General features: G+C 44.6%; 3 protein-coding genes across 6 annotated transcripts; 1 reads left to right on the top strand and 2 right to left on the bottom strand.

The window, feature by feature from the left end:
* Positions 1-317: 317 nt before the first annotated feature.
* ZMAT2 (zinc finger matrin-type 2) lies at positions 318-5,946 on the bottom strand. Its single transcript, XM_003404550.4, has 6 exons — positions 5,817-5,946; positions 5,391-5,484; positions 4,191-4,314; positions 2,670-2,743; positions 2,084-2,229; positions 318-1,366 (listed from the first exon to the last, which is right to left on the bottom strand). The coding sequence occupies exons 1-6, from the start codon at positions 5,832-5,834 to the stop codon at positions 1,223-1,225; spliced, it is 600 nt and encodes a 199-aa protein (XP_003404598.1). The 5' UTR covers positions 5,835-5,946; the 3' UTR covers positions 318-1,222.
* Positions 5,947-7,011: 1,065 nt separating this feature from the next.
* Positions 7,012-15,122, bottom strand: HARS2 (histidyl-tRNA synthetase 2, mitochondrial). 4 transcript variants are annotated; one of them, XM_003404549.4, is made up of 13 exons: positions 14,802-15,122; positions 13,444-13,518; positions 11,835-11,954; positions 11,619-11,714; positions 10,811-10,936; positions 10,587-10,694; positions 10,241-10,339; positions 9,833-9,926; positions 9,392-9,519; positions 9,057-9,299; positions 8,780-8,896; positions 8,413-8,559; positions 7,012-7,991 (listed from the first exon to the last, which is right to left on the bottom strand). In XM_003404549.4, the coding sequence occupies exons 1-13, from the start codon at positions 14,907-14,909 to the stop codon at positions 7,932-7,934; spliced, it is 1,521 nt and encodes a 506-aa protein (XP_003404597.1). In that variant the 5' UTR covers positions 14,910-15,122; the 3' UTR covers positions 7,012-7,931. The 4 variants fall into 4 exon arrangements, with proteins under 4 accessions (XP_003404597.1, XP_064133251.1, XP_010589534.1 ...); XM_064277181.1 differs by lacking the exon at positions 14,802-15,122 and adding an exon at positions 12,996-13,140 and having other exon boundaries at positions 13,444-13,517; XM_010591232.3 differs by lacking the exons at positions 10,811-10,936; positions 11,619-11,714.
* A 65-nt stretch (positions 15,123-15,187) lies between these two features.
* Positions 15,188-27,114, top strand: HARS1 (histidyl-tRNA synthetase 1). The gene is made up of 13 exons (XM_003404548.4): positions 15,188-15,345; positions 15,615-15,704; positions 19,521-19,640; positions 21,668-21,763; positions 22,427-22,552; positions 23,224-23,331; positions 23,477-23,575; positions 23,791-23,884; positions 24,108-24,235; positions 24,334-24,576; positions 26,084-26,200; positions 26,402-26,548; positions 26,922-27,114. Exons 1-13 carry the CDS (start codon positions 15,256-15,258, stop codon positions 26,991-26,993), a joined length of 1,530 nt encoding a protein of 509 aa, XP_003404596.1. The 5' UTR covers positions 15,188-15,255; the 3' UTR covers positions 26,994-27,114.
* The last annotated feature ends 17 nt before the right edge of the window (positions 27,115-27,131 follow it).

Below are 27,131 nucleotides of genomic sequence, written 5' to 3'. Positions count from 1 at the left end.
CCTTGTACCTAGGCCAAATCCAGATAGGAAAGAAAACATTAAGTTCAACCCTGAGCTCCGCTGTTCCAAAACCAGAAGATAAAAGGAGGATGAAATTATAGGGAAAGTTTTCTCCAGACGCCTCTAAATGCCACAAGGATCCCACATCAGAGGAAGATAGGATTCAGGCTGAAGGAACTTAGGCCTATAAAGAAAAAAAAAAAAGTGACAGGGCTCAAATGAACAGAGAATGAAAAATAAGCTCTATATGGAAATCCTCAGTGTGGGAAGGAAAGACAAATATATACACAGGAAGAATATGGAATGTTCCTACCAAATGTGAAACACACCCAGTTAATGCCATTTATTATAAATGTTGAACAGCTTCTTTGACCGGGGGATCCCATAGTGAGGTTTTTTGTTTGTTTGTTTGTTTTTCTTTTTTGCATCAAACAGGTTCTTCCAAGAGCCTGCTCACAAGGAAGACAAAAACAGAGACCTCCTGAATAAAATGAAACAAACATGAGAAGTTGAAACAGTCTGCATCTGAACAAAAAAAGGTTAAAAAACTCACCAGAACAAACCACACCAAACACTCATCCCATTTAATTTCCTGTTACATGCTCTGAGGTAAGCCAAGAACATCAGGCCGTGGGGCACCAAAGCTCTGGGGTTCTAGCTCAGGCCCCCTCTATGTGACAGATTCATGCACACACACCCACACATACCACTGACCCAGGCAGAAGTACACATGCATGCACAGGTGGCTAGAGAACCACAGGGCAGACTGGGAGTAGGAGGGGGCTGGCCAAGGATACGCCATCAACTGGAAACTGGGGGACCCAGAGAACCCTTCTGCTGCAGGCTGAGCAAGAGTCAAAATTAAAACAATGGCAGAACACAGAATGAACATAGTATGCTGAGACAAGGGATTGGGTAGATGAAGAGGGAAAGATGCAGGGGAGTTTCGGGAAAGCAGCCTCAGAAGGGGAGGTTTTTCTTTATTGGGAATTCAGATGGGCAGAGGTCCTGTGACTCCAGTGATATACTCAGAATGAGGGAATGTGCCACAGCATTACCTCTGCACCTTGTGCTTTTCCCAAAGTAGAGAGAAAGCACAAACATCTAGCCTGTAACCCTTGCCATTGCCATTCTTAAGGACTTTTCCCCAAATCCCCAAAAAAGAAATGACCCCCCCACACATACAAAGTTAGGCCCAGCAAAGGGCCAAGCATAGAAAGGCTCAGTAACTCTTCTTGGTAGAACCAAAGCCAGAGAAGCCCATCACAGCTGCCATCTCATCATCCTCCTCAAATGTCAAGTCCTCCTCAGCCCTCCTTTTCTTCTCCTTCTGTTTCTCTTTCTTGTAGGCTTTGGCCTTCTCCTCCTGTGGGGTGGGGGGGAGGAGGGAGGGGAATAAATCACTCAGAATTAGTGCACATTCCTGAGTCAGTCGACCTAAGAGACAGAGGAGCTTCAAGATTCCTTTCTATCTTTAGCAGAAAATAGTTAAAGACAAGTAAAATCACAAGAGCTGAGGAAAAGCCACAGTAAAGATTATAAGGGAGAAGGAAGAGAAGCTTTAGCTTCTGGAGAAGCACTTCTCAATCCTAAACCCAGGTTTATGTCTAGTTCTTAACAGGATTTTAGGAGCAAAACCATATAACAGCAACTAACATTCTGGAGCATGTAGCATATGCCAGGAACTGTTCTAAGTGCTTTAAGTATCTTATATTAAGATCTCCAATATGGGGAAACTGCAGCACAGAGAGGTTAAGTAACTTGCCTAAGATTCACAGCCAATAAGAATTCTGTCCCAGTCAAGGCTGGTTTCAGGGGTCTCTCAGAGACTGGGTACATTTAGTTAATCCCTTCTATAGTAAAAAAAAAAAAAAAGACCCAGAGGGTCCAGGAGAAAAGAGTAGGTTTGGAGCCATTTCCTTCAGAACATGAGAGTCCCCAAAAAGGCAATAGATGTTTCCCCTATATAAAGAAATTCAGAAGAAACAACTGTCCTCTGGGGATGGAAGTGGAATTAGGAAGAGATCTTCCCCATGACTCAGAAAATTCTACGCTGGGGGCAAGGAGGGGAGTGGAGCCTTGCCTCTTCTCTGAGCTCCTTCATCCTTTCCTCAAAATCATAATCCTTCTGCTTCTCTTCCATCTTCTTCTTGTTGACTTCAAAGCGTTTCTTCACCTGATCCAAGGTGGAACGTTCCACACGCATAGACATGCCAAGGTTTCGCTGATCTGGATGGGGTCAACCAGGAAGAAGGCAAGGTCATTACAATGTCTTCAGCTTCTCAAAAAGTCTTCCTGATTTTAAAAATAATCTTATAAAACACACAGCAAAAATAATTATGGCTGAAAGAAACTCCATGGCTGCACCTGTTCCCAGAAGCAGTAGCCCCAAGTAACAAGATGCAAGTGGCTTTGAACTGCCTTTCCTGAGCAGTATAGAAGGCACCAGTGGGGGTAACTGGGCATAGGAGAAGAGCATGGTTTGGGCTTACTGAGAGTCTAGAACAGTATCTCACCTCATGGCTTCCAAAAAGAAAAGAATGGTCTGTATTGAAGCAACTGGAGAGTTTCCCAAGCATAAAAAGGGCCCAGTAGAAACCACCCTTTTCCACACCCACTCATCTTCAAAACTCAATCCCAGCCTGTCACAAACTACCTCCAAGCCTTACGTTTCTTTCCATTAATGTGATCCAGGAAGTTGATGGAGTCCTTCACCACACAGTCGCAGACATTGCAGTAATATCTAACAAACAGGAAGAACAGCACTTAGGCCTACGCTGGTTGTAAGGATATCATTGTTTTCAATCAAGAAACCCTTATTTTTAGGTAAAATAGTCTCAATCTTTTTAGACTAAAGAGACAATTTTCATTTCCATAAAGCCCTAGCTCTTGGGAGAGCACAGTAGCCAGCCTCCAAGACAGCCCCCGCCTCCTGGTATCCACAAACTTGAGTATTCCTCTCCCATATTGCACCGGGGTTGGTCTTGAGACCAACAGGAAGTGGAAAAAGTGATGGTGTGTCACTTTTTAAGACGAGGTGATAAAAGACCATCACTTCTGTCTTAGTCCATCAATCTGTCCCTCCCTCCTGGATCATGTGCTCTGGTAAAGTCAGCTGCCTTGTTGTAAGCAGCCCTATGGAGAAGCTAATAAAGTGAAGAACTGAGGCCTCCAACCAGCAGTCATACGACACAGCTTAGAAGCCGGTCCTCCGATCCCATTTAAGCCTCAGACGACTGTAGTCCCAGCCAACGCTTTGACTGCAGCTTTGAGACAGATTAAGCCAAAACCACCTACCTAAACCACTTCCAGATTACTTACCCATAGAAATTTGGGAGCTGTATGCTGTTTAAACTGCTACATTTTGGGGCAATTTGTTACATATCAATAGGTAACTAATAGAGAGAGGAATGACAACAGGGAGTTTACTAAACATGTCATTAATTACTATCTGTGTTGCCTTCCTGCTGGAAAACTTAAAAAACTGGATGCAGTAGTAGGGATGGGGAGAAAGGTGAAGAGCTCTTGTGGGATCCTTCTTATAAGTTATAGTCTTGGTCTGGGAGGAAGGTGCACAACCAGGCAATCCATAAGGAATACAGCCTTTGTGGCCTGTCTGGAATACCAACCCCCTTCTTCACCATCAGCAGCTCCTAGGCTCCATGCTACCCACCGCTGCCCAGTCAATTCTGACTCAGAGAGACCCAGTAAGACAAAGCAGAACTGCCCCATAGGGTTTCCAAGGCCATAAATCTTTATGGAAGCAGGCTGCCACAACTTTCTCCCACAAAACAGCTGGTGGGTTCTAACTGCTGACCTTTCTGTTAGCAGTGAAGTGCTTAACCATTTCACCACTAGAGCTCCTAGGCTCCATTCTAGCTCTAGCTAATTTCTCTCTAAAAATCTCTTCAGTAGTTTCCTTCATTTCTTTCTCTGGCAGGAGAACAAATAATCTCTTTTAAGATATTAAGAAGTATTTACTGTGCTAATATGTCAAAGCCTATGGAGTGACCCTTCCTAGAGACGTGATTGTGTTAACTTGGAAGACTAAAAGAAAAACAAATCTAAGAATGGAATTACAGGCAAACAGGTTGTTATCTGCAGGCCAGGGGCCGTTCTAGCACTTCCTAAAACCAATATAGTTTATTAGATCCACTGTTGGCTGCTGAAAAAGACGACCAGCAACTCACCCTCCCATCTCAGATTGCGGGGTGGTCTTGGTAATGACAATTGTCTTTCCAAGCTTAGATTCCAGGTCCACCTTGTAGTCCCTGTGCCGCAGAAGCTCCCGCTTGACGGGCTGCACTGGTTTTCCTGGAACACAATGGGGAGGGGAGCCCCTTCGATATCACAGTTCCACAACCAGAAAAGAAAAAGAAATGTATGAAACCAAAAATTCAGAACTCTACACTCATTTCTTGATTCCTGAAGCAAGGGACACAATGACACCTTGAAGCAGCAGCTAAGGAGAGCCTAAACAGAGAAACAAGTGATAAGCAATCCCCAACTTCTTATAGCTTTTCTCCAGTTTAAAGCCAGTAAGTCTAAAAGCAACGTGTTTTCTATTCATTGATTAACTGAGTTGAAGGGAGGAGTTTGCACAAAGAGCAACCTTTTGAAAGAATAGCAAGGACACTCAGTAATGCTCTCAGGCAGATACTCTAAACATAACACAGAAAGAAACCTCTGCAAGCTGCTTCAAAATAAAAGGGAGAGTGGGCGGGGAATGGACCCAACATTTAGGAAGTACCAGTTATGGGCCAAGCACCGTCATACATGTTACATAAAAAATGAAAGAGATTGTGGAGCAAGATGATGTGAGAATACAATGGAAGAAAAATGTACAAATTTGGAAATAGAGAAGAAAATAAGACATTCCTTTTTGTCAAGTGGGATCTTTATGTAGGAGAGAAACTCCACCTCCTCGACATTGTACAAGGCAAAGAAAAACAGCACTACCAAGCACTAGCTGAAACAATCACATGGTTCCCTGATGAGTATTTCCGCTGTTCTCAGAGGGTCTTGACTGGGTCAGAAATGTTCTCCTCTTCTTGAAGTAATTCCAAGGGAAAGAAGGAGTCCTCGATAGCAGTAATGCACAGCAGCAATACACACCACTTAGCTTCTTCTCTGACATTACTAAGAATTCCAAGCTCTGTACATCAGGAAAGCACCAAATGAACCAACCAGGGCTGGAAAGGATCTCAAAAACCACTTCAGTCCACCTCATCGCCCTCACTTTATACAAAAGAAACCGTGGATCAGGGGGACTATGCTCCGCAAAAGGTCACACAAAGTAGAAGAGGAGAAGCAACACATTTTAACTCCTCACTCACTCCGATTTCATCGCTACTATGATACCACTGGCTCCTGCTTGAGCAAGCACTCACCATCCTTCTTTTCTCTCTCTTCCGTGAGCCTCTTCTCGGCGAGCTTCTCATATTCATCTTTGTCCCACTTTCGGCGAAAGTCCAAGTTTTTCGTCTGTGGGGAAAAAAGCACTCAAGATCCGTCGCTAACCATGCCTGGAACCCTAGAGAAACTGAAAGTACCGGATCCTCGTTGCCAAGGTGGCCCCAGGACCCTCCGAGAGAGAAGCCACTCCGGACCCGTAAAAGGAGGCTGAGGTGGCCTCGGGACCCTAACCCAAGACCTCTGCGATGCCGCTGATCCTGCGCCCAGGCCTTACGGAGGAACTCACGCACCCCAGACCCTGCGATCGCGAGGAGGTGTCGGATAGCCAGTCCCGTGCAGCAGTCCGTCTCTATTCCGCCCAGAGAAGGCCCCAAAACCTCCCCCTCACACAGAGCACTTACCCCGCTGCCCGACGCCATCTTCACTGCGAAGTGAATGGGAAGCTGGAAAATGTCGTAAAAAGCGGCCTTCGGGCGTAAAGCAAACTTGCTCTCCAATAAACTTAGAGTGTCGTTTTCTAAGGCTGCTAAGAACTGGAGGGCTTCTAAAATAGGCTTGTTGACCCCGCCTCTGCTCCAAGGAGACGGCGCAGGCGCAAGGGCAGCATGAAGCTACACGGAAGTAAGGGCACCTGCTAACATTTTTTTTGGCGTGGTTTTTCGCAAGAGCTACGAAGAGATTTAGTTGGGCTCCTCTGCTTACAAACGAGGGAACTTGGGGCTCAGAAACAGGTTCCTCTAATCTAGCCTAATCAACTTTGCACACATTGTCATGAGTTTCTAAACCATCTTTAAGGATAAAGAACAGAGACTCTAAATGCCCCATTAGAATGGTGGTGTTGGTAAAGAATATTGAATATACTATGGACTGCCAGAAAAACAAACAAGTCTGTCTTGGAAAAAGTATAGCCAGAGCGGTCCTTAGAAGTCAGGCTGGCGTGAATTCATCTCATGTATTTTGGACATATTATCAGGAGGGATCAGTCCCTGGAGGACATCATGCTTGGTAAAGGGTCAGTGAAAAAGAGGAAGACCCTCAACAAGATGGATTGACCCAGTGGCTGCAACATTGGGCTCAAACATAGCAAGGATAGTGAGGATGGCGAAGGAGGGGGCAGTGTTTCCTTTTGTTGTGCATGGGATTGCTGTTGAGTCAGAACCCACTGGCCACCTAACAACAGATGCCCCATTCACCTGCATGAACTAGAGCTATGGCCCTAAGCTATGCTGAAGTGTTTGCAAAGGTCAAAAATGTATGGGAAGCACTTTTTGCACCTTATCTCTTTTTCCTGAAGCAATGTTATCACCCCTTGGTTAACTCATTTTTTCCTTCAGCTAGGAACATTATAGTCATTCAACCTATACAGTACAATTTAATGAACATGATTGGACTTGGGAAAGTCACTCATCAGCAACACTCTTTGGTGAAGCACTCTGGCACACGGCTCACTGTATGTTGATTTTCAGCGATACGACAGAGTGTGGCTGCTCACTTCACTGAACGAATAAACATCATCCCAAGGAGGTTCCAGTTTTCCAGTGTATACTCAAGTATTTTCTATGGCCTATTCCCGTGATAACAAATTATTCAAACTACTACATTTAATATTTTATTTAACATATCCAACCACTTATAAAACAGCTACTTCTATGGAAGGGCAGTCCTGGTGGCGCAGTGGTTAAGAGCTTGGCTGCTAACCAAAAGGTCAGCAGTTCAAATCCATCAGCCGCTTCTTGGAAATCCTGTGGGACAGCTCTACTCTGTCCTACCCAGACAACTTGACAGCAAAGTGTTCTATGAAGGGGCATGGAATAGTCAGAGCGGTGACTCTGGCACAGGAAATGATCTCCAAAATCTCAAAAGATCAGATTTTCATCTTGTCAGTCACCTATTAAGTTCGACATTGAAGATCTTAAACAGACAGCCCCACCCTGTTGTTAACAATGGATGGGCTAGATACCAGATCAATCTGGCTACTGTCTTGCATCCAGTGGTGTAGCATCTCTGTCTTCAGACATTAGCAGAAAGCAACCACTGCCTCTTCTTGCTGTCTCCAAAAACTCCCTGGACAGGCCAAGGGCTGGCTGCAGACAAATTCACCAGCCTCAGCTTCAGAAGCTGCAGTGGAAGGTTAAGTATCATGGTTCTGATCTCAACTGCTCAGTCCTCTCAGCCTGAGGTGACTCTCCGAGAGCTCGGCTCACAGCAACCATATCAGCACCTGTTGGCAGCATTCAGTTGGCACTTCAAACCTGCCATCTGCCTCTGCAGTTCGAACATGTCTCTTTACAGTATCAGTCATCTGCCCCTACGGAGAATAACTGCTCACACTAATGACTTGAAGCCACCGGACACAGGAGTCCTTAGGGCTTTCTATTAATTTTGTAACAAGGAAGGATAGCAAAGGCAGAAGGCGCTTGTCACCCATCCTGGACAGCAGTTGTGATATCCATCGGGAACTCGGTCCTAGATGAAACTTTTTCTACGAGGAGCAGAAGATGACAGTCAGGCAAGGATCAAGAATCAGATAGTCGCTTCTGAATTTCAGCCACAAGATGTTCCCGTTTAATGGTCACCTGAAACATAAAGAACCCTCATGTGACAAACTCAAAAGTGATACCAGCTCCTTAGCCACTGCTTTTCTAGATTCATATTACTCTGCACCTGCTCCCACTAATTAAGCAACCCACAGGAAGTAACGTGTGCTTCAAGTTGACATGGAGAACATATGTCCTCAAGAGTAAAGGGATTCAAATGCAAATACCTCATCTATATCTTTTGTTGATTAGTCTCAAAGTATGCATTCAGGTAGCATCTGTCCTTCTGCCTACCTGGACAATACTCATTGGCTGCAATAGTTATTTGGGGTAGATCTTCATTCATCTCTATCCCTATTAACCCTAGGGATAGTTCTCCAGCCAGAAAATATGTATTTCTTAAAGAATCCAGGAAAGGTAGAAACATTGATTCCATCTATCTCTGCCTGCCCCCACTCACCTCCTCCTTGCTGGCCACTGAACGGAGCTTGATGATCCCTTCCTTCATTTCTTGCTCACCAATAATGACCACCAGTGGAATGCCCATGTTCTCACAGTAGTGCAGCTGGGTTAGTAGTTTAGGGTTGTTCTTGTACAGTAGCTCAGCCTGAAAAAGGTAAAGACAGAGTAGGAGGCTTAGAAGTCACCACAGCACACAAATCATAGGAGTAAGTATTTCCAAGGGAGCCAGAAATAAGTGGCTGGCCCTCCTACCCTAAGAAGCCACTCTAATGAAGACTAAAAAGGTCTGGAGTTTCAGCCTAAACATTACGCTGGGATTAACTTCCACATATTCCTAGGTGGTTTGGATATCAGCTCCACCATACCTTGATCCCAGCATCCCAGAGCTCTGCAATTAGCTTCAATCGTTCTTGGAGAAAATTCTTCTGTGGTGTGGCCACAAATACTTGAGTCTCTGTGGTCCGTACCTTTTCACCAAAAACCTAATAAAAGAAAGAAAAAATAGCAAAACTAGTAAGAACTTCTTTGCATCAATAACTCCAAAAGATATAAAGAGTAGTAAGGAAAATGATCCAACTTCACCTCCAGAAACGTGAGGGGTTTTTAGGCCTTTGGCCCCATTCACCCATACCTAGGACCTACCTTCATTCTCTGCTCCACAATAGAGAAGATCCGCTCCACTCCAATGCTGAGCCCCACACATGGCACCCTGTGGCCCTTGGGGTCAAACATGCCCACCAGCCCATCATAGCGCCCACCAGCAGCCACACTGCCCATTCTCAAGGACTCCTCTCCAGCCTGATTTGGGGTCTGTAGAAAAACTGCTTCATAGATCACTCCTGTATAGTAGTCCAGGCCCCGGGCCAGGCTTAAGTCAAAAGAGATCTGTGGGGACAAAACTATCATCAATCTCAGACAAGACTTAGAACCCTGGGAGCCCAGGGCTCAACAGGAAGCCCACTCTCAACTCATCTTACCTTCTCAGCAATTCCAAAAAGAGTCAGGTATTCAAACAGCAGCTTCAGGTCCCTCAGGCCCTCCAGGACCTGCTTGTTCTGGGATAGTCTGGAATCCTGGAACAGTTGCTCTACCAGGGACACGCCACCTGGGGAGACATGTGGTGAAAAATAAGGCCTATTATTTTCATCTAAATGTGTTTCATCCAAATTTATCCTAAATGTGCTCCAGCCAGACCCACTCATTTTCTTAAAAAAAGATCATATGACCAGGTGCCTCCTCTGCCTCTACCTTTGCCATCTGAAAACACAAAGTGGCTACAGTAAAAGGGGAATTAAATTCAGGCCAGGCTCTGGAGCTCTGCACCATCTCTGGAAAGGAGTAGTTTCAGAGGCAGAAGTTGTACACATGTCACCCTTACCCTGGTTCTATCACATAGCTCTGAAAACCCTGGTTCTTACCATGACGTTGGACGTAATCCCCAATTCTATCAGCCACCTCAGGAGCCAGGCTCTTCTTTGTCACCATCTCGTGTCTCACATCTTTCCAAGACATCTGCGTAATACCCAAACATTAGCTCGGTCTCAAGACCCTTCCTTCTCTAACTGGAAAAAGACATCTCACTTTCATTCAGTATGTATGTCAGGAATAACTAATACTATATTCAGCAAAGTCAGAGGCAGCTTAGGAAATCCACCCACAGTCCTCACTGCACAGCAGAACTCAGCCTCTGCTTCAGGATGTCACCTTACCTTCCTACCAGAAACAGTTCACTTCTAGCCACCATCCCATTTTTGTTTAGAAATGTAGATTTGAGGGCAAGACAGAAATCTAGATAGGGTTTACTGAAGCATGCCTTCCTTTTTTACCTTGTCTAGTTTGTCTAGTGAGGAACAGATGGCTCGGAACTTGCTTTCAGGAACACCACAGACAGCAAACATCCCGTCTAAAATCCGCCGGTCGTTCACCTGTGAATTCAGTGTAAGTAACCCAAGTACCCTGTCAATGCTGTTTCCCTCAAAATAATGGCAGTCCCTGCTCTCTTGACTCATAAATGGACAGAAAGGGAAGTCTCACAGGAAGAGTATATAGAAAATGCAGTAGCTGTACTAAACCCCGCAGGCTTGAGGGGTGGGCCACCTATGTTTTGGTACTAGCATGAACAGCACCACACAAATCCAGACTTCTTCCCCCAGTCCACAGTCCCAATCTCACCTTAATAAGAAAGTCCCCCAGTTGCAACCCACTTAGGATTTCACACATGATCTTCAAACATTCTGCATCAGGAATCATAGGGTCAAATTGACCGGCAATGTCAAAATCCTACAGCAGAAAAAAAGACAGGAAAAAGAAAAAAAAAAACTCCACTTATCAGCCAGTTCGCAAGGTGTAGCCTCCAGAATTATCAAGCTGCCGTTACTCTCCATCCAGTCACTTACACACTGGTAGAACTCCCTGTAACGGCCTTGGGCAATGGTTGGGCTCTCCCTCCGCCACACCTTTCCAATATGATAGCGTTTCATCTTCTTCACTTTATTCATGGCCAGATAACGAGCAAAAGGGACCTCACACAAATAGGTTAAGGAAGAAGGATACTGCATCCAAAGCTTAGGCCCTGTGCACAGACATCAGGGAAGACTGGGCCTCTAGCAATTGGATCTCATTCACTAGCGTGAAAACAAGGATATTCTCTGTCTAGTTTCCCACAATCCCCAAGACTTGGCAGTGCTTGGCATTCAATACGTATTGAATAGTATAAACGAAGGAATCCTACCAATCTGAAAGTTTGGCAGAAAGCAGGGGAAGCAGAAATAGAAATGACAAGAACTTCAGGTCTGGGCCATTACCTCCCATTCATATCAATTCTCAACCCTCTCAAAATAGTCAAGCTTCAGAAGCTGGATTTGCCTACAACTTCCAAGCCATTTTTTCTTAATAGTGTAGGCCCAGGACCACCTGCATCTTAATTACCCAAGATGCCTGTTTAAAATGCAGATCGCTGAATCTCTGAGGCTGGGGCCAGGAATTTGTGTTTCTGAAAGCTCCCACAAGGGATTTTTATGTGCGTTAGTTAAACTACGGTGCTCCAGGCCAGGCTCTGCTGGCAGAATTGCCTTCCTGAAGAAACTGGGAGTAGAGGCCCCCAGTGAATCTATTTGATCTCAGAGTCACTCTCCCCTCTTTTGTCACATAAATCCCTGTAGGTCTGGAAAGAGACAGGTTAGGCTCCAGCACTCAGAAGGATACAGTAAGGTCATAGCGAAGGGACAACAGCTCTCCACCCTGATCCTTCAGATCATAGATGAGCACGGAGTCCTCTCCATACTTTTCAGTAAGCAATTCCTGCAGGGATCAAACATAAGAAGAACCCAGTTCTAAGGACTCTAGAACACAGGTTATAAGCCCTTTGAGACACTGAAGTCAGGTGAAGAAATGAGGTTCCAGGCATTCTTTTCCCCTTACCTTCAGCTCAAATGCTGGGGTATCCAATCCCTTTGCTCCATGCCGTTTAAAGCAGCTGACAACCATACCAAGAATTTTCTCCCTTACAACCATCTGCTGGGGACTAAGATCCCTCGTGCCCTGGGAACCAAAAGTAGCCAAGGGGAGAGGGGGCGTCAATTTAAGGGAAAGAGTTAAACTACAGCTACAACCGAAGGTCTGGAGATGAAATCTCTTAAGTTTAAGTGACTCTGAGCCCCACCCAGTATTTCAAGAATAATAAAGACATTTAAAAAAAAAATTTAATGTTTAGATATATGCACACCCATGTTTATTGCAACACTGTTTACAATAGCAAAAAGATGGAAGCAACCAAGGTGCCCATCAACGGATGAATGGATAAATAAATTACGGTATATTCACACAATGGAATGCTATGCATCGATAAAGAACAGTGAGGAATCTGTGAAACATTTCATAACATGGAGCAACCTGGAAGGCATTATGCTGAGTGAAATCAGTCAACTGCAAAAGGACAAATATTGTGTAAGACCACTATTATAAGAACTTGAGAAATAGTTTAAACTGAGAAAAAAACATTCTTTTGTGGATACGAGACGAGGGAGGGTGGGAGGGGGTATTCAGTAATTAGTTGGTAGGTAAAAACTACTTTAGGTGAAAGGAAAGACAACACACAATACAGGGGACGTCAGCACAACTGGATTAAACCAAAAGCAAAGAAGTTTCCTGAATAAACTGAATTCTTCGAAGGCCAGCATAGCAGGGGCAGGGGTTTGGAGACCATGATTTCAGGGGACATCTAAGTCAACTGGCATAATAAAATCTATTAAGAAAACATTCTGCATCCCACTTTGAAGAGTGGCGTCTGGGGTCTTAAACACCCACTTGGAGCAAAGGAGAATGAAGAACACCAAGGACACAAGGCGATTACGAGCCCAAGAGACAGAAAGGGCCACATGAACCAGAGACTACATCATCCTAAGACCAGAAGAACTAGATGGTGTCAGGATACAACCAATGACTGCCCTGACAGGGAACACAACAGAGAAGCCCTGAGGGAGCAGGAAAGCAGTGGGATGCAGACCCCAAATTCTCATCAGAAGACCAGACTTAATGGTCTGACTGAGACTGGAAGGACCCCGGTGGTCATGGCCCCCAGACCTTCTGTTGGCCCAGGACAGGAACCATTCTCAAAGCAAACTCTTCAGACATGGATTGGACTGGACAATGGGTTGGAGAGGGATGCTGGTGAGGAGTGAGCTTCTTGGATCAGGTGGACACTTGAGACTATGTTGGCACCTCCTGCCTGGAGGGGAGATGAGAGGGTAGAGGGGGTTAGAAGCTGGCGAAATGGACACGAAAAGAGAGAGTGGAGGGAGAGAGCAGGCTGTCTCATTAGGTGGGGAGTAACTGGGAGTATGCAGCAAGGTGTATATAAGTTTTTACATGAGAGACTGACTTGATTTGTAAACTTTCACTTAAAGCACAATAAAAATTAAAAAATTTAATGTTTAAAAAGGACATTAAGAGGAGTCAGGCAGAGAGAAGCAAAGCAGAGGGCACTCCTCCAAGGCACTCTAATGGTACAGGGTGGGGCATAGAGCATTACCTTTGGGGTCTTGATAATAAAATCTGACTTCTCTTGATTTGGATTCAGTTGAGACGTTAACACTGCCTCTGCAACCTGGCAGGAGAAGGAATGTGAGATGTGGCTCCCCTGGACACTGGCCTGGTGGACCACCAACTTGTAAAGACCTTTGGCCTTGAGCAACAGGAAGCCTGAGCACCATTTATTTATCCCAATCTCAGCCCCTCACCTCCAAGAACCCATGTTGTATCTACAATATACATGTAATATATATGAGATCAGGTCTTCATCACACATGAGTCTTCACTATATCTAGAGTTTTTAAATGTCTGAAAAGGTTTAAGCACCTGAGAACAATGAAGGCACAGAACCCACCACTACCACCAGCAACCATCTAGGGTTAGAGATTAGTATAACCTCCAGTTCTCAGTTCCTATTCAAACAGCAAAAATAAGAATTTTTAATAAGGTAACTCTAGTCATCAGGCTTGGAAATAGGGAAAATATAATTTGAAGACAGAAGAGAACCAGTCCAAGGGCATAGAACAAGCCTGTGGAATGAACAGGAATCTGTTTCCTGATTGAACTAAAAACAAAAAACCCAGGCTGGTAGGATGCTGTGACTGACAGTAATAAAAAACCTGAACCCTGTCATTCATGATAACACAAAGCATCTGCTAGGGAAAACAATAGGGTCTTTCAGAAGAAAGGCAGAGCAGAATCCGTGACTTTATTTCCTTGTTAGCAAGAAAAGGAATTTGGTAATTCCATACTTTGGTGGGTTCTCTCCCCCAAGGGATGGCAATTCAAATCCACAACCCCTCATCCGCAATTCCAAAATCCAAAAAACCGAGAATATTTTTGGAAATTTTGAGGTAAATTATAATGTGAACTGTAGCCAGTCAACTTAAAGTCCTTAGTTATCTCCGTGTGAATGTTCATACATTTTGCTTAAGAAACATTAACATGTTTGTTAATAGTTGCTGCCCCAGATCCCACTGAGGGTGTGAAGTCATATGCAGTATATCATCTTTTACTTTTCTAAGGTCTAAAAAATTAATGCCGAAAAACATATGGATCCAAGAGTTTCAGATAAAGGATTGTGGACCTGCATTAAAATACTCTCGGTAGTATATATCCATAGGTAAGTCATCTAACCTTGCAGCCTCGGTTGTTTCCTCAACTGTAAAATGGAAATAATAATCCCAACCTTCTCAAGATTGCTTTGAGAATTAAAGCCTTTAAAAAGCCTAGCTTAGTGCAGGCACATAGTGGGCATTCAGTAAAACTATAATATTACTGGAGTACATGCCAGGAGTCCAAGCTTTTAGACCTGGAGGCCCTGCCCCAACATACCGGAGCTCTCGCAGTCCGGCTCACCTGGCTATGAGAGCTGACCGCCCGGGTGCAGGCGGTATAGGGCGACCACAGAATCTGGCTGAGCAGAGCAGCCCAGGCCTTCCTGGGCAGGAGTCCGAGCTGGGGCATCACGCGACAGGAGACCAGTTTTCCCGGACAGGACAAAGGTGCTGGGAATGCGGCAGGTCGCACCCCAGGAAGGGTGCGGGACACTGTAAAGGCGAAGCCCAAGCACCAGGGAGAAGGCAGGCGCTCTTCCAACTCCCAAGTCGCAGAAGTTTAGCGCGGCGCGCCTCAGGTTCCTTTGGCAGTCAGCTTCGACACTGCCGGTAGGAGCCGGAAGTGGGTGGTGAAGCGCTCGACAGAGGCTCTCTGGGCGCGCCGGACAGCGACTCGGTAGCCGGAAGTCATCCAGGCTAAGGCTGCGGAGACCGCGGCAGGTCTAGGCAGCCGACAGCTCGAGTTGGCAGCCGGCATGGCAGAGCGGTCGGCCCTGGAGGAGCTGGTGCGACTTCAGGGAGAGCGCGTGCGGGCCCTCAAGCAGCAGAAGACCAGCGCCGAGCAGGTGCGGGCGGCAGGGGAGAGGCCAAGGCAAGGCCAGGGAGGACCTGCAACAGGGGTGGTCTGGAGAGGAGACAACAGGGATGTGGGGGAAGCGACCGAGCTAGTAGGGAGGAGGTCTGGCTGGGTGGGAAGGGGCCGAGAGAAGCAAAGCTAGGCCCGGGGAGAGAGATCTGCCTCAGGTCCTGATGAGGGAGGGATACTGAATGAATGGGGTTGGGGGGGAGTGGGGAGTGACACATAGATAGCTTAGCGCCTTCTTTCCGTACGCAGATCGAAGAGGAGGTGGCAAAACTCCTGAAACTGAAAGCACAGCTGGGCCCTGATGAAGGGAAACAGAAGTTTGTGCTCAAAACCCCCAAGGTAAATTTCACCCTCCTCCCCACCCCTGCAGTCCCATCCACGAGGATGCAAATGCCTGTTTCTCCGAACCGGGTCACTGAGGAGGCTCTGAAATACTGCCAAGGAAACACAATTGCTCTGGGCACTCGGCTGGACCGGATTCCACCTCAGTCGTTCTGGGATGACACTAAGTGATGGCAGAAACTAGACCAGCTAAGTGCTCAGGACAATCTGCCTGCTGCTGCTACTCCTTTCTTTCAGCAGATACTTATTGAATGCTTACTCCGTGCCTAACACCACACAAAGAAAGCACTGAATTTACCGTGGTGAACAATATAACGTGCCCTCAGTGGAGCTTACATTCTCTACGGAAGGAGGCAGACTGAGAACAAGTGTTCCCACATATGGATACATAACTACAAATTGCCATAAGGCCTGTCTTTCTTGTGTCGAAATGCCCCCTTTTAAGGTTAATCACTGGGGCTCCTGAGTTCATTGAGCGGTTCCTTTCTGCACACAACTTATTTTCAAAAATTAAAGACACAGTGTAAAGTCCCAAGGCAGCTATCATCAAATGATTACTCAAACTATTAGGTAAAAAAATTAATGGGGATTTTATGATAAATCATGCCAGCCTTACCTGGACTCAGTAATGAATGTTAACATCACCAAAAGTAGGACAATCAGATATTATGTTCCTCCTGATGTGATGCAATAGGAAGTACACAGCACCACCCCTGAAGTACTATTGCCAGGAGAAATTGAACCTGAGTCAGATCAGGTGTTTGGACCCAACTACCAGCTTATAGGAAATACGGGAGATGAAGGAACATGTTAAATGGCATTTCAGGGATATCGTTAGCCAAATCTAGGATGTGAGAAATTCTTTAGGCCAAATGACCCAATTTCCTCAACAAATAAATGACATTAAAAAAAAAAAAAGGAAACTGTAGTATCTTAAATAGACATAAGAGACATAACCAAATACAATACATGGACTACATTTAGAATCTGATTCAAACAAGCCAACTGTGAAAAGGTATTTTTGAGGCAACTGAGGAAAATTAAACATGGCTTGGGCATTGGATGATATTAAGCACTTTCTCTTAATTTTGTTGATTGTAGTAAAAATATTAAAGTTTTTTTTTAAGTCCTTATGTGTTAGAGGATAAATGCTGAAGTATTTATGTGCAAAATGTTATGTCTGAGGTTTATTTTAAAATACTCCAAATATATATATATATGCATGTATGTACATATATATTTTGGGACTTAGATGAAATAGGAAACCCTGGTGGCATAGTGGTTAAGTGCTACAGCTGCTAACCAAAAGGTCAGCAGTTCAAATCTACCAGGTGGTGGAACTCTATGGGGCAGTTCTACTCTGACCTATAGGGTCTCTATGAATCGGAATCAACTCGACAGGAATGGGGTTTTAGATGAAATAAGAATAGCAGGTGCTGATGGTTATTGAAGTGGGGTTGTTGAATGGATACATGGTGGTCCATCGTGCTTTTCTTTCTAATGTATATTTGAAAATTCCCATAATGTAATGTTAAAAGAAAGATGCTGGAGAGCTAATATCCACTTTACTTGTTGAAGCACATTTCTTGACATGTGACTCATATTAACAATACAAAGCTTGGTATTATTATGAAAATAGTTTTGACCTTGAAGACCTCTTGAAAGAGTTTCATCCAATGATACTGAGACGTTATTTTTCCTTTTTACTATGTTGGCATTTGCACTGAAGGTGCAAGATTTAATTTTACTGAATCTTGACCCTTGAGTACATTCCCTTCTAATATTCTGTGCGATGAGATGGGCAATGTACATAAAGCACTTGTGCTGCATTGCAAAGAAGGAAAAACATTTGTGCCATTAGGTGAGGTACGAGATGAACTAGTTGCTTTTTTCATGGAACACCTTTTTTATTTGAAAGAACAACTGACACACAAACTAGTTTTTCAGGCCTGGATATTTGGCAGATACTTTCACAAAAATGAACCAAATGAGCCTTGGCACCTCAAGAAAAGCACCTGACAGTATTTGTTGCCAATGATAAAATTCAGGCTTTGAAATTAAAGAAATTTAGAAAACCTGTATCTTCCACTGTGAGCTTGACAGGTTCTCAACACTAAAAGACTTCCCTAATGAGATCTGTGGTGGTATTAATATGATTTTCCCATATTTTCATATACCTAATGAAATGTATCTGTATAACTGTTAAAAGTGAGTCAGTATTTTCCAAATGACTGATGTATGTTATAAAATCATGCATAGGTAAAAGATACATCCAAAGTGCAAAGACAGACCAATGGATTTTAATGTAACAGTATGAAAAGTTCAGTGATGTAGTTTCAGATTCCACATTGCAAACAATCTTTAAAAAACTGAAAAAAAACTTGCTTAATTTCAGTGTAGAGGAATATTCACAGTTGGCTGAAAAGTTTATTAAAATATTCTTCCCTTTCATAACTGCATATCTGTGTGAGGCCAGTTTTCTTAATGTTCTTCAACCAGAACAACATATCACAATTGACTGAATGCAAAAAGCCCATATGAGAACCTGTCTTCTAGTAAGCCTGGCATTAATGATTTGGAAAAATGTAATTCAGTGCCACTCTTCTCACTAATTGTTTTGTTTGTTTTGGAAAATAGTTACCTTTTCTTTAAATGTTCTTTATGTTATGGATTAATTTTTTTTTTTTTTTTAATTTTTGCAGTTTTGGTTTCTAATACTATCAATATTGATAGGTATAATCCATTTTGGGACACTTAGTAAATTTTAAGAGTGTAAAGAGGTCCTGAGACCATAAAGTTTGAGAACTGGTGGGGTAGGATATAAAAACCTAAACTAGGAGCTCTGACCTGGAAGGAGAACAGAGTTCCAGCTCTGACTGCCGTGAACTTGCCAAGTATTCCTAAGTAGCGAATTAACTTCTCGACATCCTGTAATTTATCTGTAAAATATCGAAACAAATTAGAGAATAGTATTAATTAGAAAAAAAAAAAAAACTATATTGGGAGAGAAAAGTTGCTTGTAAAATTTAGAATTCTGTTAAATCTTGAGTTGGCTATGAGCCTGTCAGTAGGTGTGTTCTGTTAGGCAGGGAAATATTCTGTTATCCCAGAGAGTTTTTAGAAAACCTGCTCACAGAAAAGAGTTCTAAGAATTCTAGAAAATAGAACCAAGCTAAAAAGAGAATGGAATTTAGAAATAGCAAATGGATGTGAGAATGAATAGGGCCTCCATCCAGTGGTGCCACAGAAGAAAGTCCTGGCAATCTGCTTCCATAAAGCAGCAGTTCCACTCTGGAATGCATGGGGCCACCATAAGTAGGAATTAATAGCAATGGGTTTGTTTTTTGTTTTCATTTTGGTTTTTTTGGTATATATGTACACCTACTTACTTATCGACACTCGTTATACAACATTTTGCATTTATGACAATAGTAAGAAACCTACTATCCAACTGTTTTGCACATTAGAGATGTACATTTGGCAGTAATGAACGCCAAGGTGCGAGGCAAGAGTAACCCTGGCTGTGATGGTTATGTGTCAGCCTGATGTTCAGTGGTTTGGCAGTTATGTAATTATCCTCCAGTTTCACATACATTTGATTTTTGCTTAACGACCTGGTCTTTGGAACCTAACCATGTCGATAAGTGAGGAGTGGATGTACTTGTTTTACAACTTAGTGGCCTGTAGTATAATCTAAGCTTGATGCAGGACTTGTTTTCCTCATTGTTGAAGTCATCCTTTTATATTGCCACAGCTTATTGTTCTCTGTTTTTAAATCCCATTCCTGGTTCTTTGGCTAATTCTGACTCCAAGGGCACAAGAGACTACAGTCCCCGGCAGATGGCAGTTCGGGAGAAGGTGTTTGATGTGATCATCAACTGCTTCAAGCGCCATGGTGCAGAAGTAATTGATACACCTGTATTTGAACTAAAGGTAAGGGATGGACAAGGAGAAATCACATGGTGGGAGAGTGGGTATTTGAATAACAGAAAGGATGATAAGAGAGAGAGAACCCCTGTCTTAGTTATATAGTGCTGCTATAACAGAAATACCTCAAGTGGGTGGCTTTAACTAACAAATTTATTTTCTGACAGTTTAGGAAGCTAGAAGCCTGAAGTCAAGGTGCCGGCTCTAGGAGAAGGCTTTCTCTCTCTGTCGTCTTTGTCTCTTCAGCTTGTTTCCTGGTTCCTTGGAGATCTGACGTGGCTTGCCATCAATCTTCTCCCATCTCTGCTTCCTTAATTCAGCTCTTTTTACATTTTATGAGAGATTGACTGAAGACACACCCTATAATAATCATATCATGTCCATAAACATCACAAATATAACCTGTTCCCAAATGGGATTATAACCACAGGCATAGAGGTTAGGATTTACAACACATGTTTCTGGGGGACACAGTTCAATCCATAACAGCCCCCACTTCTCATGTGGACACAGACCAGCATTTTCTCCAGTGAGAAGGGAGACAAGACTGACCTGGAGAGAGAGGCCGTGCCTTTTATTTACCTTGGTTGTGGCCAGCAGCTTCCAAATAAAGCCCTTCTTAGGAGTGGAAATTGTTATTATGGCTTATGTGTTTGAATTTCATAGCCCCTCTACTAGAGATGTTTTCTAGGTACATACAGACCTCACGCATATAAAGTATAAATATGTAACCAGTCTCCTATTGATGGACCTTGAGGTTGTTCCTAGTTCTTTGTTGTAAAAAACCAGATTGGATCACTCCCTGCTTAAAACCCAGTGCTCCTGTTGCATTTCTAATAAAACCCAAACCCTTTACTTGACCTTACAGGGCCCTACATGATCTCGTTGCTGCCTCCCTTTCCACCTCATCTCATGCTGTTCTTTCCCTTTGCATGCCATGCCCTTCCAATCTTCTTTCCATTCATGGAACATACCAACTGTGTTTCTACTTCAGGGCCTTTGTTTTTGTTCTTTCTTCTTCCTGAATCCCCTTTCCCCAGCTCTTTGCATGACTTTAATTTCAAATTAGGTGAGAGATTGTAGATTTTAAATTTCCGATCTCAGCTAAAATGCCCTTCCTTAGAAAACCCTCTTCAACTACCTTGTCCAAAGTAGCCCTCGACTCTATGGCATCGACTTGTTTTCTTTTCTTTAGAAGAATCTATCACTATCTGAAATTATCTGTTAATTTGTTTCCTTGCATTAATGTATTACCTTTTCCTTCTCATAAATGTACAACAAGCACGAGGGCATGGATCGCCTTTGCCTTGTTCATTGACATACACTCAGTGCTTAGAACAATGTCTGGTCATGGTGGGCATATACCTGCAGGGTAAATTCATAGAAATGGAATTGCCGAGTCAAAAGGTGGTACCCACTTGTACTTTTACCAACCATTGTAGGAGTATTTCTGTTTCTACACATTGGAATTTTCAGGCTTTTAATCTTTGCCAATCCGGTAGGTGAAATATGTTATCACATGGTTGTAGATGTCACTGCTGTAACTACCTTAAAGCATTCTCAGTTTCAGCTTTGACATTGTTCGAATCTCAGGCATCATAGAAACATTCATGGTTGTTAATCTAGTAGCCCGTTCCTAGGAATTTAGCCTCAAGAAAAATTAAAAAAGCTATGTTTCCAAGTACACTTACTAAAAAAAAAAATAAATGTTATGAAAATTTTTTCAAAAATTGGAAGTACCTAAATAGCTAACAGTATAACACTAGGGAGAAAGAATTACAAAACATCTTCTGAATGGAATATTATGCAGCTTTTAAAAAGAATATTTCAACTATGTCACAATGGAAATGTGATAAGTGGAAAATCAACAAATGATAAGTACATCAAACACGCAAGCACTGGAATAGACAGCAGAGCAAAATGTAAACAAGTTGAAATCAGTCGTGGCAGAGTTGTGGGTTTTTGATTCCCAAACTTCCTTTTATATATTGTCATCTTCATCATTGTGACCACATTTCTTTATTTTTCTCTAGGAAACACTGACTGGAAAGTATGGGGAAGACTCTAAGCTTATCTATGACCTGAAGGACCAGGGTGGAGAGCTGCTGTCCCTTCGCTATGACCTCACTGTATCCTTCTAAACCTGGGCTCTTGATACTTTGGATGGATTGGCTCTCAGTGGGCCGGGGCTATCTCTCATCTCTGATTTGAGGATAGGCAGACATAGGTAGGAACAAATATGAGGCCTTTGGCAACGAGGGGAATTATTTCCTTAAACCAAGAGTGGGACTTTGGCTAAACAGAATATAGCCTTAGAAATCTTCCAGAACCTGAGTGAGGCCTCAGTTTTATGTCAAGGCCCAGTTCTGACTCTACCAACAATCCCTTGACTCCATAGTACCTCTCCCCTGCTCTGTCCAGTGGACAAAGTCTTTCTTAACTGGCCAACAATTTTATATCCAAGCTATGTCAGAGAGGCATCTGCTTTGAGATCCTAGATGGGGCCCTTTCTCTGCTCTTTGGCTCATTTGCCCTGCCCTCTGTCATGCTCAGCATAGCTAAGGCGAGACACTACCAAAGAGAAAGTAGCCTTAACCTTGTTTGAGACTCGAATTTGCCCTTTGTGATAGCAAAGTTGATTCTTTCTGATATTCAGAAATGCTGTTAATCTTATGGGTAGTGGTTTAACCCGCACAGTTGAAGGGTTAGATTTCAGCTTCTGTTGGTTGTGATAACCAACTTCCAGACTGGTTGTGATAGGAGGGGCTTTCTCCTTAACCCTTTGTTATCAGGTTCCTTTTGCTCGGTATTTGGCAATGAATAAACTGACCAACATTAAACGCTACCACATAGCAAAGGTATATCGGCGGGATAACCCAGCCATGACCCGTGGCCGGTATCGGGAATTCTACCAGTGTGTGAGTGTTGGGAAACTATGGGGCAGGACGGGTAACAGGCCCTCCCTCAAGCCAGCAGAATCTATAGAGTACTCATGGTGTCCTGAGCAAACTGGATGCCCCAGACAATGATAACCCTTAGGTTTCTTTGGTGTTTTCATTATAGATTTCAAAATGGCCCTGTGGGGAGGACATGACAGGGATTATTATTCCCATTTTACCTATGAGTAAACTCAAGACTTACCAAGGTGAAGAGGTCATAGGGATAAGAAAGGCAAAGTCGGGACTAGAACTCTCGGTCCATTGCTCTTTGTATTAAACCATAGTGATAGGATCACAACAAAGGATGGGGAAACTGGATTTGAGGTAGCAAATCATCCAGATTGAGGGCAGAGCTTCTGGATGAGTAGAGAAAATGGATAGCTAAGGACTAAGGCTGCATAATTGCCAACAGTGGTAGGAGGAATTGAGGAAGAAGTAGATGAGTGCGATAATGAATAGATAGAAAGGAAACCAGGACTGGTGAGAGGCCTAAGAATGCCAGAGTTTCCCACTGGGCTGATGATCAGACATAGAAAAGGAAGGAGGTCTGTGCTTGAGTATACAGGCCCTCATAGAGAACAGAGCTCCCAGGAGTCCGCCTTAATAAAATTGAACCCTAACTATACCTCTAACTGTCCCTCTCCCTACAGGATTTTGACATTGCTGGGCAATTTGACCCCATGATCCCTGATGCAGAGTGCCTGAAGATCATGTGTGAGATCCTGAGTTCACTTCAGCTAGGTGACTTCCTGGTCAAGGTCAGAGCCAAATTGGGCTGGGAAAGCAAAGTTGGGCCTGGCCTCTCACAGGAGAAGGGCCTCATGCAGAGAGACCAGTAGCCCAAGTGACCAGGACTATTGAGGATCATGCGAGGAAAGGAGATTCCCTTCTCATTCCCTGCAGGTGAATGACCGGCGCATCCTAGATGGGATGTTTGCCATCTGTGGCGTTCCTGATAGCAAGTTCCGCACCATCTGCTCTTCGGTGGACAAGCTGGACAAGGTAACAACCCGGACACCTGACTCCTCTTTTCCCAGATCCCATTATGCCTTGGGAAATGGGAAACAGATTTAGGAGAGAGAGGTACCTGCCTCTACCCTTATAAAAGGAAGATTAGTCCCGGGATGTAGAAGTACAGCTTCTGCTCCAACGCTGCCCCCAAGAAGGGTCCACACTTGGGGAAGCTGCGGAGTCTCTGACTGGCATCTGTCTGCCAGGTATCCTGGGAGGAAGTGAAGAATGAGATGGTGGGAGAGAAGGGGCTTGCACCTGAGGTGGCCGACCACATTGGGGACTATGTCCAACAGCATGGTAAGTAGCAGAACCCGGCCTCCCCAGCGGCAGTCCCACTGCCCTCAGTCCTAAAGTTGAAACTCTTGCCTGTGTGTGTGTACGTATGTAGGGGAGAGAGTCTACCTAAGTATGTGTGTGTACACACATGCATACACATGGATGCAGGCAGAGTTCAGGCAAAAAGGCAGAGTCCCTCCCTTCTTCTTGTCAGTCAGTCTGGCTCATGACTCTGTCTCTCCAGGTGGAGTATCCCTGGTGGAGCAGCTGCTCCAGGATCCTAAACTGTCCCAGAACAAGCAGGCCTTGGAGGGCCTGGGAGACCTGAAACTGCTGTTTGAGTACCTGACCCTGTTTGGCATTGCTGATAAGGTGAGTCAAGTTGAGGCCAAGTGGGAGCCCCTAGCTGAGCTCTGGGGCTTCAGGTTCCTGACCTTCGTCTGGTACTGACCATGTCCTTGTCCCCACAGATCTCCTTCGACCTGAGCCTTGCTCGAGGACTAGACTACTATACTGGGGTGATCTATGAGGCAGTGCTGCTACAGACGCCGGCCCGGGCAGGGGAAGAATCCCTGGGCGTAGGCAGTGTGGCTGCTGGTGGGCGCTATGATGGGCTGGTTGGCATGTTCGACCCCAAAGGGCGCAAGGTGCCCTGTGTGGGGCTCAGCATCGGGGTGGAGCGAATCTTCTCCATTGTGGAGCAGAGGCTGGAAGTAAGTCCTAGAAGAGTGGGTAGATGACAGCACCTGAGCTGTCTTTGAATTCTAAGGGGGCAAGGTGGTGTTGCTTTGGTCAAGTATGTACCTGAGCCCCTGGGATCCCTCACAGGCCTGCCTTGGCTCTCTAGCACCTATAGTAACACCAGAGAAGCTCCACATGGCCTCAAGCCCTCATTTGTTGCTGCTGCTCTTAACTGGCTCGTTGCTTCATTCCTGTAGGAGATCCTCTGGCGATAACCTTCCCACTTGGCCTGTCCCTTCTTTCTAGGGTGCAACCACCCATGTTTCTCAATTGAGGTCACTGTTCCAGTAGGCATCTTATGTTGTAAGAACTATTATCTTAGTTACCTAGTGCAGCCGTAACAGAAATACCACAAGTTGGTGGCGTTAAAGAACAGAAATTTATTTTCTCACAGTTCTGGAGTTTAAAAATCCAAATCTGGGTCTCAGTTGCGTGTTTTCCTTCCTTGTCAGTAGCCCCAGGAGTTCCTTGGTTCCTTGGCTTGTAAATGATCCTCATAAGGCATCCGTCCTCCCATGTGTGCGTGCGTGCACGCGTGCGTTTGTACCTCTGTCTAATCTGCCCTTTTTATAACTCAGAAGGGATTAGATTTAGAACCCACCCTACCTGGGTATGATCTAACTAATGTAACATAGAAAACCCTATCTGCAAACAGCATTACATCCACAAGTATAGAGTTTAGAATTACAACACATATATTGCGGGGCCGGGGGGGATACAATTTAATCCATAACAACTGTGAAAGTAGATTTCCAGAAAAAGAGGAGGGGCGGCAGCAGCAGCATTCTCTCCACAACAGACACACACCCTGGGTTGTGCCCTGTGGCTGAAGTAGAAGAGACATAGTCTTAGTGGGCAGATAGTAAGTAGGAACTAGAACCGCCAGGGGTGGATTGATTGCCCAGGATTGGGTTAATAGTGTCACGTCTGGGTGAATGTTCTTGTGAGCTCTTAAGGTACTAGATGGAGATGAGTTCAAACAAAAAAACGCATTGCCGTTAAGTCAATTCCGACTCATAGCAACTCTGTAAGACAGGGGAGAACTTCCCCATAGGGTTTTCAAGGCTGTAAATCTCTATGGAAGCAGACTGTCACACCTTTCTCCCATGGAGCAGCCGGAAGGTTTGAACCACTGACCTTTCAGTTAGCAGCTGAGCGCTTTAACCACTGTGCCGCCAGTGCTCCTGGCAATGAGCTCAAGGTTACTGTAATTAAGCTACCTTGGTTTTTTGGTTTGCCTTGTCCTATGTTATTTATTTCGGCAAGTCATATGTACAAGCCAGTCAGTTCATTTCTTATATTTTCTAAGAGCTATCCTATGTCCAATTGCTCTATGATGAGAAAACTGGGCTCCTGTCCTGGTGGAGCTTACTGAGTTAGGCCTAGTCTCTCAGAATCTTGATTAGAGCCTGCTCTGTTTGTTCTTGAAGGTGTTGTAAAGGCTAGCCCAGTTGTGACTCTTATCTGTCCCTTCCTCAGGCTTTGGAGGAGAAGGTACGGACCACAGAGACACAGGTGCTTGTGGCATCTGCACAGAAGAAGCTGCTGGAAGAGAGACTGAAGCTCATCTCAGAGCTATGGGATGCCGGGATCAAGGTACAGGAGGCAAGCGCCAGGGTGGAAGCAAACTTGGGAGTACTGGGCACAAACTAAATAAAAGCTCATATACAGTGACTCTTGCCATTACTGTGATACCTTGGGATACAGCTAAGAGCAAAGTGCCAACCTTGGCCCCCAGCAGGTTCTCCCTGAGGGCAGCAGAAGCCAACCTTCATCTTCTGTCATGGTCCCCTGCAGGCCGAGCTGCTCTACAAGAAGAACCCAAAATTACTGAACCAGCTGCAGTACTGTGAGGAGGCAGGCATCCCACTGGTGGCCATCATCGGAGAGCAGGAACTCAAGGACGGGGTCATCAAGCTCCGTTCAGTGGCTAGCAGGGAAGAGGTGAGGGGGCAGGCAGGAAGGCTGTGGGAGAAGGAATGGATTTCGTGTTGGCAGGCCCATGCCCATTCAAGACCTGAGCAAAAGCCCACCATTTGTATTAGTATCCACTCATAAAGGACTTAGTGGGCTAACACACAGTACATGCCAAGTAAACAGCATCTGTTAGTGTGGTCACAGTCAGGTAAGATCTCCACCACCTCGTATACCATGTCTTTCTGGGTCCCCCAAAAGGCACTGTCTACCCTGGGGTGTTTGATGGGTTCCTGTTCCCAGCTGAGCCGACTCTCATGGCTAGGGGAAGGAGTGGGTGCTCAGAGCCGTAGTGGGGAAGATGCTCAGACCACCTTCTCCTTCCTTCCCTCACCCTGGCCAGGTGGACATCAGAAGAGAAGATCTTGTGGAGGAAATCAAAAAGAGAACAAGCCAGCCCCTCTGCATCTGCTGAACTGAGGAAACTATCAGAACAAAGTGAGACTAGCACTATTTGAAGCTAAGACAAAAGTCTGCATATGTACTTCAACAGCTTTGTGTATTTCTGGTCCAGCAGGAAGACCTGGAGAATGGTCAGAGCAGAGACTTTTAT

The sequence above is a fragment of the Loxodonta africana genome, chromosome 2 (genome assembly GCF_030014295.1).
Source record: "Loxodonta africana isolate mLoxAfr1 chromosome 2, mLoxAfr1.hap2, whole genome shotgun sequence".
In the NCBI taxonomy this organism is placed as follows: domain Eukaryota; kingdom Metazoa; phylum Chordata; class Mammalia; order Proboscidea; family Elephantidae; genus Loxodonta; species Loxodonta africana.
The sequence above is the reverse complement of the archived record's forward strand: the minus strand, read 5'-3'. Positions and strand labels throughout refer to the sequence as shown.

Coding starts and splice junctions, on each gene's coding strand:
- ZMAT2 (XM_003404550.4), bottom strand. Junction 4,315..5,390: donor AGAGAGAGAAAAGAAGGATG/GTGAGTGCTTGC, acceptor ATTGTGTTCCAG/GAAAACCAGTGCAGCCCGTC. Junction 2,744..4,190: donor CCGCAATCTGAGATGGGAGG/GTGAGTTGCTGG, acceptor CCTGTTTGTTAG/ATATTACTGCAATGTCTGCG.
- HARS2 (XM_003404549.4), bottom strand. CDS start 14,909: ATGCCCCAGCTCGGACTCCTGCCCAGGAAGGCCTGGGCTGCTCTGCTC. Junction 10,695..10,810: donor ACAGGGAGTTCTACCAGTGT/GTAAGTGACTGG, acceptor TTTCTGCTGTAG/GATTTTGACATTGCCGGTCA. Junction 10,340..10,586: donor TGGGGGACTTTCTTATTAAG/GTGAGATTGGGA, acceptor CTGAATTCACAG/GTGAACGACCGGCGGATTTT.
- HARS1 (XM_003404548.4), top strand. CDS start 15,256: ATGGCAGAGCGGTCGGCCCTGGAGGAGCTGGTGCGACTTCAGGGAGAG. Junction 15,705..19,520: donor TTGTGCTCAAAACCCCCAAG/GTAAATTTCACC, acceptor TCTGACTCCAAG/GGCACAAGAGACTACAGTCC. Junction 24,236..24,333: donor TGTTTGGCATTGCTGATAAG/GTGAGTCAAGTT, acceptor TTGTCCCCACAG/ATCTCCTTCGACCTGAGCCT.